The 14,278-nt window shown below is 40.8% G+C and overlaps 1 protein-coding gene across 2 annotated transcripts in view; it reads left to right on the forward strand.

The window, feature by feature from the left end:
• LOC131188271 (tyrosine-protein kinase ZAP-70) overlaps positions 1-14,278 on the forward strand; it is a 36,137-nt gene that overhangs the window by 21,054 nt on the left and 805 nt on the right. Inside the window, exons 5-12 of one of the 2 annotated variants that reach the window (XM_058163422.1) lie at positions 213-294; positions 2,363-2,403; positions 3,870-3,924; positions 5,340-5,523; positions 7,978-8,184; positions 9,309-9,501; positions 11,350-11,490; positions 13,550-13,662. In XM_058163422.1, coding sequence (XP_058019405.1) covers positions 213-294; positions 2,363-2,403; positions 3,870-3,924; positions 5,340-5,523; positions 7,978-8,184; positions 9,309-9,501; positions 11,350-11,490; positions 13,550-13,662 — 1,016 coding nt within the window. The remainder of the gene's footprint in view (positions 1-212; positions 295-2,362; positions 2,404-3,869; positions 3,925-5,339; positions 5,524-7,977; positions 8,185-9,308; positions 9,502-11,349; positions 11,491-13,549; positions 13,663-14,278) is intronic. The other variant, XM_058163423.1, reaches the window with a different exon arrangement.

Below are 14,278 nucleotides of genomic sequence, written 5' to 3' on the forward strand. Positions count from 1 at the left end.
TTACCTTTGGAGAGCTGAATGCAAAGAAATTTCATTTTAATTTATGTTGATTAGTGTACATTTAAAGTGACAATAAAGTTCTCTTCTCTTCTTTTCTCTCCTCTCCTCTCCTCTCTCTCCTCTCTTCTCCTCTCCTCTCCCATTCCATTTCATTCCATTGCATTCCATCTCTCTCCTCTTGATGTTCTTCTCCTTCAAAATTCTTTCACCAGCTGGTTGAGTACCTCAAACTCAAACCTGATGGCCTTATCTATTATCTGAAGGAAAGCACCCCAAATCCTGAAATGCAATCAGGTAAGATTTTAAATTGTCTCCTAACCCCGAGAAAAGGATTGGCAAGTCTGGTTATTTCCTTCCCTGTGTACGTTTTAGTTATCATGAAATCTATATTCCTTAAAGGTTGCATTACAGTTTTTAACAAAAAGATCTGCAGAAAAGGATGGTCTCAGGGTTTTCCTAAGCTAACATCCTCCAGATGTTATAGGTTTCAGCTCCCCAAATTTCCTCCCTTAGCATAGCAACAAGGGAAAAAGTCATATTGGCTATAGAAATCTGGAAACTGATTGTCCACACATCTGGAAGGCTTCACTGTGCTGATGGATTTGGCATAAATTAAAGGGTTTGGGATTTATTTTGGCAATTAGATTGGTCAATCAGACCATATGAATTAACTGGGTAAAACAGTGGTCCAGAATGGCAGTGGATCAGGACAGTGGCGGAATTCCAATTTTTTTACTACCAGTTCTGTGGGCGTGGCTTGGTGGGTGTGGCAGGGGAAGGATACTGCAAAATCTTCATTCCCTACCCACTCCAGGGGGAAGGATTTTGCAAAACCTCCATTCCCACCCCTCTCTGGAGCCAGCCGGAGGTAGTATTTCCTGGTTCTCCGAACTACTCAAAATTTCCGCTACTGGTTCTCCAGAACCTGTCAGAACCTGCTGAATTTCACCCCTGGATCAGGAGATACTCAGCTGTAAAATTGCACTACGGCAGTCTTCAAAATTAAAGTGTCATGGCTGACTTGCTAAGCACTCCGCTCCCAACCAGACAAAAGAAACAGGGAGGGGTGGGCAGGTTTGGAATGTAAGGGAGGCTTGGGAGGGAACTGTGGAATGCAAGAGAGCTGACTGTTGCTTGGCTAAATCCTGGTGCCCAAGGTCAGATAATGGGGAAGTTCCAAGGTGCTTAGAGCATTTCCCAAAACAAATTGACTGTAACTGATAGGTGGCCCAGGGATTTTACTTATGCTGATTTTACTTTCGTGCGCGAAAGTAACCAGCTTTGCTTCTTCTGTGCCAATGTGGAATTATAGTAAAGTTATACTCTTGGTAAAATAATGTCCCAGGAGCTTCTTTTGCTGCATATGCATATGCAGATTCCTATCCCCAAAAGTCAGGGCATTCAATTTTATAGATGTTTATATACATGACAGCAGGCAGTTATACAGGTAGTTCTTGGCTTACAGCCATTTCTTTAGTGACTGTTTGAAATTAGAATGGTACTGAAAAAAGTGACTTACGACAATTTTTCACATTTATGACCATTGCAACATCCCCATGGTCACGTGATCAAAATCCAAGGCACTTGGCAACTGGCATGTATTTACTGTATGGTGGTTGCAGTGTCTCAGGATGATCCTCTTTTGTGAATGTCTAACAAGCGAAGTCAACGGGGAAGCAAATTTACTTAACAACCGCGTTACTAACTTAACAACTGCAGTGATAGACTTAATAACTGTGGAAAGAAAGATCATAGAATGGGAGAAAACTCACTTAATTATTTGTCTTGCTTAGCAATGGAAATTTTGGGCTCAGTTGTGGTTGAGGACTATCTTTATACCTTCTCGGTCAGCCCCTATTATGTCTCTGCTCTGCAAACTGCACTGGTTGCCAATATCTTTCCAATTCAGTTCAATGGGATGGTTGCAACTCTTCATGGCACAACTTTACGACCATAATAAAACTCAAAATTTCTGTTGCTAACTGAGACAGTTGTTAAGTGAGTTGCCCCATTTTATAACCGTTCTTGCCACAGTTGTTAAGTGAATCACAGGAGTTAATAACACGGTTGTTAAGTGAATCTGGTTTTCCCTTTGACTTCATTTGTCAGAAGGTCACAAAATTTGATCACATGACCCTGGGATACGGCAACTGTCATAAATACATGCCAGTTGCCAAGCATCTGAATTATGATCATGTGACTATAGGGATGCTGCAATTGTTATAGGTGTGAAAAAAAGTCATGTCACTTTTCTCAGTTCTATTGCAACTTCAAATGGTCACTAAATGAATTGTTATAAATGGAGGTCTGCCTGTATATACAAACAATTTTTGCTATTATTCTTTTCCTCCCTTCTTTCCAGCAGCCGCCACTCCACTGCCACCAGCGCATCCATCTACATTGGTAAGTGTGGTCTTCATTTGCTCGGTGAATGCTTTTATGGATTGCTTCTCATCCATGTTGCCTGCAAAAGCATTTACAGCTGTCATAAAACAGCCTAAAAACAATCCTCTCCCAGGACAGAAATCAGGGGGACTAAGCAAAGGACAAAGAACAAAGAACAAAGATGAAAGATGAAAGAATGATCTCTATGGCAGAGAAGTGTTCCTCCTTCTCAAAATGGCTGACCCAGTGACAAGGGGGAAGAGATAGATGAGATAGATAGATAGATAGATAGATAGATAGATAGATAGATAGATAGATAGATAGATAGATTAGATAGAGAGAGCGCTAAATAGGTAGATAGCTAAATAGATAGATAGAGATAGATAGAGAGATAGATGGAGATAGATAGATGGAGATAGAAATAGAAATAGATAGGTAGGTAGGTAAGTAGATAGATAGATAGAGAGAGAGAGAGAGAGAGAGAGAGAGAGAGAGATAGCTAAATAGGTAGATAGCTAAATAGATAGATAGAGATAGACAGAGATAGAAATAGGTAGGTAGGTATGTAGAGAGAGAGAGAGAGAAAGAGATAGATAGATATAGTTAGCGATAGAGAGAGAGAGAGAGAGATGGATAGAGATAGATATAGAGATAGATATAGAGATAGATAGATAGATAGATAGATAGATAGATAGATAGATAGATAGATAGATAGATAAATAGATAAATAGGTAGATAGTAGATAGGTAGGTAGACAGACATTACCTTTACAATGCTAAAGGTAATTTAGCATTACCATTATTTCCAAGAATAGAGCTCTGGGACTGGGTGTTCTGAGAAAGTGAAAAACCGTGAAGGTCTAAAACCCAGGGCTTTGTTTCTGTATGTGATTCCCTGCTCAGAAATATATCTATCTGTCTCTGTCTCTGTCTCTGTCTCTGTCTGTCTGTCTCTGTCTATTTCACCCCTGGTCTGGTTGTAGCTCCAAATCTCAAGCCTGTTTCTTCAGCGGGAGTTTAGTGGAATGCAGAGAATGGGGGGGGGAACCCCACTCTTTTAGCTCCCTCCCTTTCAAACTGAATGTCAAAAAAGATAAAATTGGAGCAGGATTTAAACCCCAATTCAGACACGCAACTCCCTGGCTAGCTTTAGGTTCCCTTTATCTCAGGGATGAAATACAGCAAGTTCTGACAGGTTCTGGAGAACCGGTAGCAGAAATTTTGAGCAGTTCAGAGAACCGGCAAATACCACCTCTGGGTGGCCCCAGAGTGGGGTGGGAATGGAGATTTTGCAATATCCTTCCCACAGGAGGGGAGGGAATGGAGATTTTGCCGTATCCTTCCCCTGCCACACCCACCAAGCCACGCCCACAGAACTGGTAGGGAAAAAATTTGGATTTCACCCCTGCTTTGTCCCTTTTTATTTGCAGCGTTAGGGCACAACTGTCTGGTACAAATGCATATTTTCTGCTCTGACTTTCCTAGGCTGGTCGGAGATTCACACCTCAGAACTCAGATGGATACACCCCAGAGCCCTTTGGTGAGTTTGAGATCAGTATTAGCAGATACCGCATAAAGATAAAAATGTTTGTTTTATTGGCAGGGAAGTTCACAAATGGCATTCATGTGACCGTGGCTCATTGTGACATCATAATTGTGAGCCAAGTACCCAACTGCTCAGATTGTGGTAATGTAACTGCAGGGATGCTGCAATGGCCACAACTTCGTGGACCAGTCATAGATTCCCCCTCATTCAGTGCTGTCATAATTTTGATGGTTAACAGAATACAAATAGTCCTTGGTTTACTGCTACAATGGAGCCCAGCATTCATGTTGCTAAGTGAGAAATTTGTTAAGTGGGTTTTGCAAACTTGTACTAAGAATGACTGTTTCAATCTTCTGTCTCAAAAGAACACAATTCCTGCAAGAAATACTGTTCCCCAAAGAGTGCTCAACCAGCATAAATTAAATTTAAAAATTCTTGATAGCTTGTTGTTTATAAGATCCCATCCACTGTTCAGGTTGCAACCCGTTTTGGAAAAAAAGTTTATTGTATTTTTAATAGAACCCCACAAGCATCGTGAACCCAAAACATGTATTTACTTTCTGTTAGTCTCCATTTAATTTAAAGTTGGAAAAAAATCTTTTTTTGGCCAGTTCATAAAAAAAGCATTTGAAACTTACTTTTCTTTCCATTAAAAAATAATAATAAAAAGTAGTACCAGCAGTGGCCACAGGAGGGTGTAAACACTGTACAATATCCCTAAAGTGATAGATAGAAGAACATTAGGATACACTGTACAGTATATATGTTACTTTATGAAAGTATCTTTTCTTTTATGTACACTGAGAGCATATGCACCAAGACAAATTCCTTGTGTGTCCAATCACACTTGGCCAATAAAAATTCTATTCTCTATTCTCTATTACTTTATCACCCTCTTGTGGTCACTTGTGGAGTTACTTCTTTTTTGAAAAAAAATACAGTACTTTCGACTTCAGAAGCTCAGCGCCAAGTACCTGGTTAATACTTCCCCAGGAGACCACCAGAATAGTGTCCTCCTATTGAAGGTTTGCTTAGTTCTAACTTAGTTCCATTTGCCTGCTGGAAGAAGTTGGGCTTTTGTTTGTACCAATACATAATTTCATTCACATTCTGGTTTTCCTTAGATTTTTGCAAGATGCCTCACAGAATGGCATGGAGACTATAATTTCCCCTGTTATTAAATACCACTATTTGCTGATCAGATGAATATTGTTATGGTTAATCAAAGTTCAGATTCAATAAACATACATTGACTTACTCTTCAATCTTACAGGAGCCAATGTCACTGATACAACACGGGTAGCTTGAGCTGAACCTAGGAGGACAGGGAATTGTGAAATAAGGAAGGGGATCTTCAAAATCCACGAAACCCACAATTAATCCACTTTATTTTCTTGGGGATGGAATAGGAGCAGGGAAAAAGACTCGGATCTTGCCCATGGACACAACATGTTATGAAAGCCCCTACAGTGACCCTGAAGAGCTCAAAGACCGGAAACTATTCTTAAAAAGGAGCAGTCTGATGATTGATGAAGTGGACCTGGGAGAGGGCAACTTTGGGTGTGTCAGGAAAGGAGTTTACAAAATGAGGAAGTAAGTGCAGTCCATGTTTTTAGATACATTTCTCTTAATGTGCTGAGTTAGATCTCTGCGGTTTTCTCTGATTGCTTATTTGTACCCTATGATTATCATTAAGTGTTGTATCATTAAATGTTAAATTGTACCCTATGACCATCATTTGTGTTGTAAATGTTGTACCTTGATGAAGGTATCTTTTCTTTTATGTACACTGAGACCATATGCACCAAGACAAATTCCTTGTGTGTCCAATCACACTTGGCCAATAAAACTTCTATTCTATTCTATTCTATTCTATTCTATTCTATTCTATTCTATTCTATTCTATTCTATTCTATTCTATTCTGTTTTCAGAAGTTGCTATTCCCTATGAGAAAAATATTTTTTTTCTTTGTCTTTTGCCGAGGATTCCTTAAATTTGGAGATAATTAAGGGGTGCATGTCTTAACTTGGTGGAGGGAAAGTAGCTATGGTCCTTTTTTTGCCCCTGTAAGCATTCCTAGGTCCCTGTTTCCAAAATAGCAAATAACCTCACCCACTTTAGGAGGGTATCCTTGACTTGACATGAAAACCTGGCATAGTCCTCAAGTGGGCCACACAGGGAGTGGGATACAACACACAGTCACAACATGGGGGTATTACAGTCAATATGTTGCTTTGCTTTGAGGTTCTCTTCTTGGTTGTTATTTTAAAACCCCACATTTTGTTTTTAGGAAATTATTTTACATTTATTCTCTTTCATGGAATTTGCTGTGGTTAGTTTTTGTTATATATATCTTTGACCAAGATAAGAGAGTTTGTTGGCAGTTATTTTTTGATGACTGCCATTTTATTTTTCCCAGAATGCCAGAGATGTTTTGTTTCAGGCCTGGTACGATGTAAAAAAGATTCTGAGACTCTAGAAAGAATGTAGAGAAGAGCAACCAAGATGATTAGGGGACTGGGGGCTAAAGCATATGAAGAACAGTTGCAGGAACTCGGTATGTCTAGTTTAATGAAAAGAAGAACTAGGGGAGACATGATAGCAGTGTTCCAATATCTCAGGGGCTGCCACAAAGAAGAGGGAGTCAAGCTATTCTCCAAAGCACCTGAGGGTAGAACAAGAAGCAATGGGTGGAAACCTATCAAGGAGAGAACTCCGCCGACTCCGACATGATCTGTGTTTAACACACAGAATCATCTATTGTAATGTCCTTCCTGTAAAAGACTGCCTCAGCTTCAATCGCAATAATACAAGAGCTAACAATAGATTCAAACTTAATGTCAACCGCTTCAAACTTGATTGCAGAAAATACGACTTCTGTAACAGAGTTGTTAACGCTTGGAACTCACTACCTGACTCTATAGTCTCTACTCAAAACCCCAAAATCTTCAACAAAAAACTGTCTACTATTGACCTCACCCCATTCCTAAGAGGACTATAAGGGGCATGCATAAGAGCACAAAAGTGCCTACCGTTCCTGTCCTATTGTTCCCTTCATTATATCAAATTAACATAGTTGTTGCTTACTTTTACTTATATATAATTTTTCTCTCATGATGAGTTATTGTTTATGTTGATGACTGTATATACTGTTGTGACAAAATCAAATAAAAAAAATTGGAGAGAAGCAACATAGAACTAAGGAAAAATTAGAACAGTTAGAACACTTAATCAATGGAACAACTTGCCTCCAGAAGTCGTAAATGCTCCAACACTGGAATTTTTTAAGAAGATGTTGGATAACCATTTGTCTGAAGTGGTAAAGTGGGTTTCCTATACCACTTTGGGGGTTTGGACTAGATGACCTCCAAGGTTTGTTCTATTCTATTCTATTCTATTCTATTCTATTCTATTCTATTCTATTCTATTCTATTCTATTCTATTCTATTCTATTCTATCCTATTCTATTCTATTTTATTCTATGAAATAAAATTGCACTCAGTAGGGGATGACTGCCCAAAATAGTTGACATTTCTAGAAAGAAAGGGAACAACTATGAATCACATGTGTTTGGAGTTATATTCAATTTTTTTGTTCAGAGTTACAAAAAAACAATTTGAAACAATTCAGGCTCCTCACATCAACTGTTCCCTACTTTTGCTATCATGAGTGGCATCTCCATCCAGGGTTGATATGATAGCAGTGTTCCAATATTTGAGGGGCTCCTAGAAAGACGAGGGGATAAAACTATTTTCCAAAGCACCAAAAGGCAAGACGAGAAACAATGGATGAAAACTAACTAAGGAGAGAAGCAACCTAGAACTAAGGAGAAATTTCCTAATGGTGAGACCAATCAACCAGTGGAACAGCTTGCCTTCAGAAGTTGTGGGAATTCCATCACTGGAGGCGTTCAAAAAGAGACTGGACAGCCATTTGTCTGAAATGGTAAAGGGTGTCCTGCTCAAGCAAAGGGTTGGACTAGAAGACCTCGGAGGTCCCTTCCAAATCTATTCTAAGTTCTATCTTCTTATTTTCTCTCCTTCCAGGAAGCAAATTGATGTAGCCATCAAAATGCTAAAAGATGGCAATGGAGTGGTACAGCAGGATGAAATGATGAAGGAGGCCCAGATTATGCACCAGCTTGACAATCCTTACATTGTTCGTCTCATTGGAGTGTGTCACGCAGAAGCCCTCATGCTGGTGATGGAGATGGCATCAGGTGGCCCCCTGCACAAGTTCTTGTCTTCCAAGAAGTGAGTTGATGCCATCACATCATGCAAGAAATATATACTTTTCCAGGATGTGGGCTTAGAACCATTTATGACCCATCAGTTCAGTGTCACTGAGATAATCACAAAGTCGTATATTCTGGAAGAAGTCTTTGATGTCAGCTACTCCACCTTTCAGCTCAGTGGGGTAGGAGGTCTGACACAGGCCATTTGTCAATACCTCTCTGCTCAGGGGCTGAAAATCCTCCCTGATAAGTTGCCAAGTGTCCAAAGTTTGACCACGGGGAAGTTGCAACGGTCAAAATATGAAAAACAGTCATAAGTCACTTTTTTCAGTGCCACTGTAGCTTCAAACGGTCACTAAATGAATGCTTGTAAGTCAAGGACTACCTGTAATAAGGAAATGAATGAGGGAAGGGTTATGCGGTGCTTGTAAGATAAAACCTTCAATTATCTGGAATTCTCCAAATGTATTTGGTCTACAAATCCTAGAATATAACAAGTAGCCAAGTGGAGAGGTGAAGTTCCAGTCCATAAGGAGCAGATCAAGTAGAGGCAGTCCTTTACTTACAACCACAATGGATACCAAAATTTCTATTGGTGAGACAGTTGTTAATTGAGTTTTGACCCATTTTACAACTTGTCGTGCCAGGGTTGTTAAGTGAATCACTGCAGTTGTTAAGTTAGTAGCATGATTGTTAAGAGAATCCGGCTTCTCCATTGACTTTGCTCGTCAGAAGGTCACAAAATGTGATCACATGACCCCCAAAACACGGCAACCAACATGACTCAGTTGCCAAGTGCATGAATTTTGATCATGTGACCCTGGGGATCAGGGGTGGGTTCTACTTACCTTTACGACTGGTTCGCAGCAGGATCGCGCACACGCACTTGCTTGATGACGTCGGGGTCGGTGGGCGGAGCCTCCCCCCCGGGTTTTACTACCGGTTTGCAAAAACCGGTCTGAACTGGGGGCAACCCAACACTGCTGGGGTTGCTGCAACAGTCGTAAGTGTGAAAAACGATCATGCATCACTTTTTTCACGGCCTTTCTAACTTCGAACAGTCACTAAATGAACTGCTGTAAATCGAGGACTACCCGTAAGGGCACATGGTTGTGAGATTTTTCTCTCTTCATTTTCCCTTAGGGATGAAGTTCCGGTGAATAACGTGGTCGAACTGATGCATCAGGTGTCCATTGGAATGAAGTATCTGGAAGAAAAGAACTTTGTTCACCGGGACCTGGCTGCCCGAAATGTGTTGCTTGTCAACCAGCATTATGCCAAGATCAGTGATTTTGGGCTTTCCAAAGCTTTGGCAGCTGATGACAGTTATTATATGGTGAGCAAGAAGACAAGATGGGAAATCAATCCTGCTGGCATTTCAGAGAGACCAATAAAAGAGAATATTTGTCACTCAGGGTTGGCATGAGGGGGTCCTTGGTGGTCTCTGAGCTTGCTTGTTTTCTTGCAGACGTAAAAAGCTTATCCTTACTACCGGTATAAGTACCTTACTAGCACTGATGATGTTACCTAGTTTGGGTAATGAAAGGCCTGCAATAAAACAAGCAAGCTCAGAGAGCACCAAGGACCCTCTCATTTCAAAGAGAATTTTGTTGGAAGGATAAGGAGGGTGGGAAGGATGATTTCATTCCCACTCTAATGCAAGCATTCCCTGTTAGCACTTCCTGAATACACAAAAAACACAGCAGAAAGTCATTTATTTCTTTTTCTTCATACCTTTTTGCACTTCTGTCCCTAGTCTCTTTATCATTTCTCTTTATTTATTAGAATATGATAGAACAGAACAGAGTTGGAAGGGACCTTGGAGGTCTTCTAGTCCAACCCCCTGCTTAGGCAGGAAACCATACACCACTTCAGACAAATGGTTATCCAACATCTTCTTAAATATTTCCAGTGTTGGAGCATTCACAACTTCTAGAGGCAAGTGGTTCCACTAATTAATTTTTCTAACTGTCAGGAAATTTCTCCTTAATTCAAGGTTGCTTCTCTCCTTGATTAGCTTCCATCCATTGCTTTTTGTCTTGCCTTCAGGTGCTTTGGAGAATGGCTTGACTCCCTCTTCTTTGTGGAAGCCCCTGAGATATTGGAAGACTGCTATCATGTCTCCCCTAGTCCTTCTTTTCATTAAACTAGACATACCCAGTTCCTGCAACCGTTCTTCATATGCTTTAGCCCCCAGTCCCCTAATCATCTTGGTTGCTCTTCTCTGCACTCTTTCTTTCTTTCTTTCTTTCTTTCTTTCTTTCTTTCTTTCTTTCTTTCTTTCTTTCTTTCTTTCTTTCTTTCTTTCTTATTATTTATTAATATTTCATTTTTTCAAAGCTGCTCATCTCCCATCTCCCTCAAAGAGAGGCTCTTGATTATTAGTTTATGTTGTTTTTTTATGTTCAGGCTTTGCAAAATATGATAAAATTATTTTAAAAATAAAACTATCTATCATGGGGGATGATATACATTATTTACTTAAATAAATAAACAAATGAATTGGTAAACTCTGTTAAGTGCACCTGTCTGTGTGGGTGCCACAGCAGAGTCTGTCCTATTGAATATCAAAAATCCACCTTGATGGATACCTTTTATGACCTTTAAGATAAAAGCTGTTTTTAGAGATATCTAGAATTTAGGAGAATTTCAAGAGTTGCAAAGGAGACTACATCACTTTCCCCCAGCATTTTGTATTTTAGGAGAAATAAATATGTGCTTGTACAGATAGTCCTAGACTTACAACCATTTGTTTAATGTATGTTCAAAGTTACAACGGCATTGAAAAAAGTGACTTATGACCGTTTTTCACATTTACGGCTGTTGCAGCATCCCTATGGTCATGTGATCAAATTTGGGATGCTTGGCAATTGATTGCTATTTATGACGGTTGTGGTGTTCCGGGATCATGTGGTCACCTTTTTTAACCTTCAGACAAGCAAAGTCAATGGGGAAGCCAGATTCACTCAACATCTGTGTTACTAACTTAACAATTGCAGTGATGTGGTGAAAAAAAGGTTGTTAAACAGGGCAAATCTCACTTAACAACTCTCTCGCTTAGCAACATAAATGTTGGCTCCATTGTGGTTGTAAGTCAAGGACTACATACTTGGTCTTCTCAAATAGTTCATCTCATCCAAATAGTTTTTACCTGGAGAAATTTCCATTCTGTCGTCATCTACAGGCCAAGACCACTGGGAAGTGGCCATTGAAGTGGTATGCGCCAGAATGCATCCTGTATCGGAAGTTTTCAAGCAAGAGTGATGTCTGGAGTTATGGGGTGACTATGTGGGAGGCCTTTTCTTATGGTCAGAAACCCTACAAGGTGAATATGGATAGAATTTGGTTGTACACTAGGGAGGGTTCAAAAAGGTTAAGGTAGTGCTGTGATCTAAAGAATGAGGCTGCAGTTGTATGGTTGTGAGGCCACCTTAAATGAATTTTGTATTTTTGTTATTTTTAAATTGTATTTTTATTGCTTTATGTTGGTTTTCTTAGCAATTGATAAATACATTTTGACATTTTGGCCCTACTCCATGGGTGCCTCTGAATTAGAACCTGCTTCTGGATGCGTGCAATTGGCTCCAGGTTTTTTGTAAACAGGATTCAGCAAAAATTATTTCCCCCATCTGAAGCTTTATTAAGTGTCTGCTGCAGACGGGAAGTGAAAATAGCGTTGGTTAAACACAAGACACCTTTCCAGCCAAAGCACCTGATTTCATCATTTTATTTTCTAAGAATAGCTTTGAGGTCTCCATTTATTTATTTGTATCCTGCCTTTATTATTTGTACAAATAATTCAAACATATCGAACGTACCTTCTTCCTCCTATTTTCTCCACAACAACAACCCTGTGAGAGGGCTTGGGCTGAGCGAGGGTGACTGACCCAAAATCACCCAGCTAACTTTCATGGCTAAGGTGGGACTTGAACTCACACTCTCCTCCTTTCTGACCTGGTGCTTTCACCATTCGACCAAGCTGGCTTCCTATTGGCTCAGAGGTGATGGCGGAAATACAGATTTTACTTGAATATAAAGCTTGCTTTGTAGCATGTTAGCTTCCACTTAATTGCTTTTAATATTAAAGCAATCTTTAGATAAAGGATTAGATTAGATGAAGGGAATCTGGTGAATATCAAGGAAGGTATTGCCAAGTGTCTTGATGCCTCCAAAGAACCTAGGAAGTAGGATGCTGGATTGGTTTGTGTATTTGCTTATTTAAGAGATGCCCATCGTACACAATATAAACCAGGGGAGCTAACAACAATCAAACCCGTATAACATATTAAGAAATTTGTTGTTGTTAGTCCCGAAGTCGTGTCTGACTCATTGCGACCCCATGGGGCCTTCCTGTCCGCTACCATCCCCTGGAGTCCATTTTGGAGTCCCCTGGGTGGTCTTCAAAATTTTTAGCAAGGGGTTCTTTGCCAGGTTGCTGGGTGAGCGTAGCCATGGTGGGCATGGCCTAGTCAGCCTTCTGCACCATGACGGGGGGGCATTTTTGCCCTCCCCTGGCTATGGAGGCTTTCCTCCAGCCTCCAGGAGGGTGAAAATGGCTCCCCAGGCTTCCCAAACTTCCGGTAGGCCTGTTGTTCACCCTCCCTGAGCCTCCGCACGTGCCCTGCACTTATCTGCATCCAAAACAGGCCGTGTGGGGACTTCTGGGAGGGGCGGGGCCAGCCAGGAGTGGGATTTGGGGGTTCTTCGAACTGCACAGAATCTTAGCTAGAGGTTCTCTCAAACCCCTGCAAACCCCCAGCAGCCCAGCCCTGATTTAAGCTCACGCCAACTACTTCAGTGACTCCATCCAGCCACCTCATTCTGTCATCCCCTTCTTCTTTTGCCCTCAATCATTCCCAGCATTAGGCTCTTCTCCAGTGAGTCTAAGAAATACACCCTTTCTAAGAGACAACCAAGGCACAAAACAGTTTACATCAGAAGGGGCTCAACTCCTTTCTTTGCCCAGCACCCAGAGGGAAGAGCCAGGTTTTCATAGCCTTCCAGAAGGCCAAGAAAGTAGGAGCCCTCTGTTTTGTTTTGGGTTTTGTCACTCTGTATAGGCAGTAAGGAAGATGACTTTGATGGAAATATCACATAGGCAAAAGGAGCTGAAGCATTTTTTAAAGTCCACAACAGCCGGAACACATTAGTAAACAGCTCAAAGCAACACCTGCCTAATTCACAAGAGCATAAGAAGGAGAAGAAGGAGGCATAGCACAATCAGACTTGCAAAAACTCTTATTGTAACCAGTGTCAATCAAAGTAGTTTTAGCTTTCCTGTGCACTTGATTTCATGGTCTGATCTACTTGAGCGGGGCTGACTTCTAGCGTTTTAACCAAACAGATGCTCAGCTTCATTAACCAATCTCTTTCTCCCCTCCTAGAGAATGAAAGGACCCGAAGTCATGACATTCCTCCAGGAAGGGAAGCGTATGGAATGTCCATCCAGCTGTCCAGCAGAGATGTACAAGTTGATGAATCTATGTTGGACTTACAAGTAAGGCGAGACCACCACCTTCTCTTTCGGTTTGGCAGCAGAGGCATGCTAAGAGTCCCTCAGCCAAGGAGGATCATATTTCTAGACTCAGAAAACATGCTTTCCTGTACCGATAAAGGATAATATTTGTAGCTCAAAGCCGAAATGAGGAGTCTTTGGTGCTCCCTGAAATTGGTTGTTTTCTTGCAGACGTCTGTAGAGATTCTCAGTCATCCAGGTCATGGTTGTCCCAAAGGTGCTTTTTTTTCAGGAGGCAACTGGACTTTCTTGTTTTTTCTTTGAAGATGTTTTGCTTCTCATCCACAAAGCTTCTTCAGCTCTGACAGGATAGTTGCTTCCATTCCCCAGAGCTGAAGAAGCTTCTTGGATGAGAAGCTAAACGTCTTCAAATCAAGAAAGTTCAATTGCTTCCTGAAAAAAAGGACCTTTGGGATTTTCTTGTAGATGTTTCATTACCTGATGATGTTACCTAGTTTTGGTTATGCAAACTAGATCTGCAAAAAACAACAACAACCAAGCTCAGAGAGCATCAAGGACATCTCGTCCTTTTCTGCTGCAGCGTTTGTCTGTTGGAACATGATCCTCCCTAAGGGCTTTGCAAAGCCTTGAACCCTGA

This window comes from Ahaetulla prasina, chromosome 1, assembly GCF_028640845.1.
Source record: "Ahaetulla prasina isolate Xishuangbanna chromosome 1, ASM2864084v1, whole genome shotgun sequence".
In the NCBI taxonomy this organism is placed as follows: domain Eukaryota; kingdom Metazoa; phylum Chordata; class Lepidosauria; order Squamata; family Colubridae; genus Ahaetulla; species Ahaetulla prasina.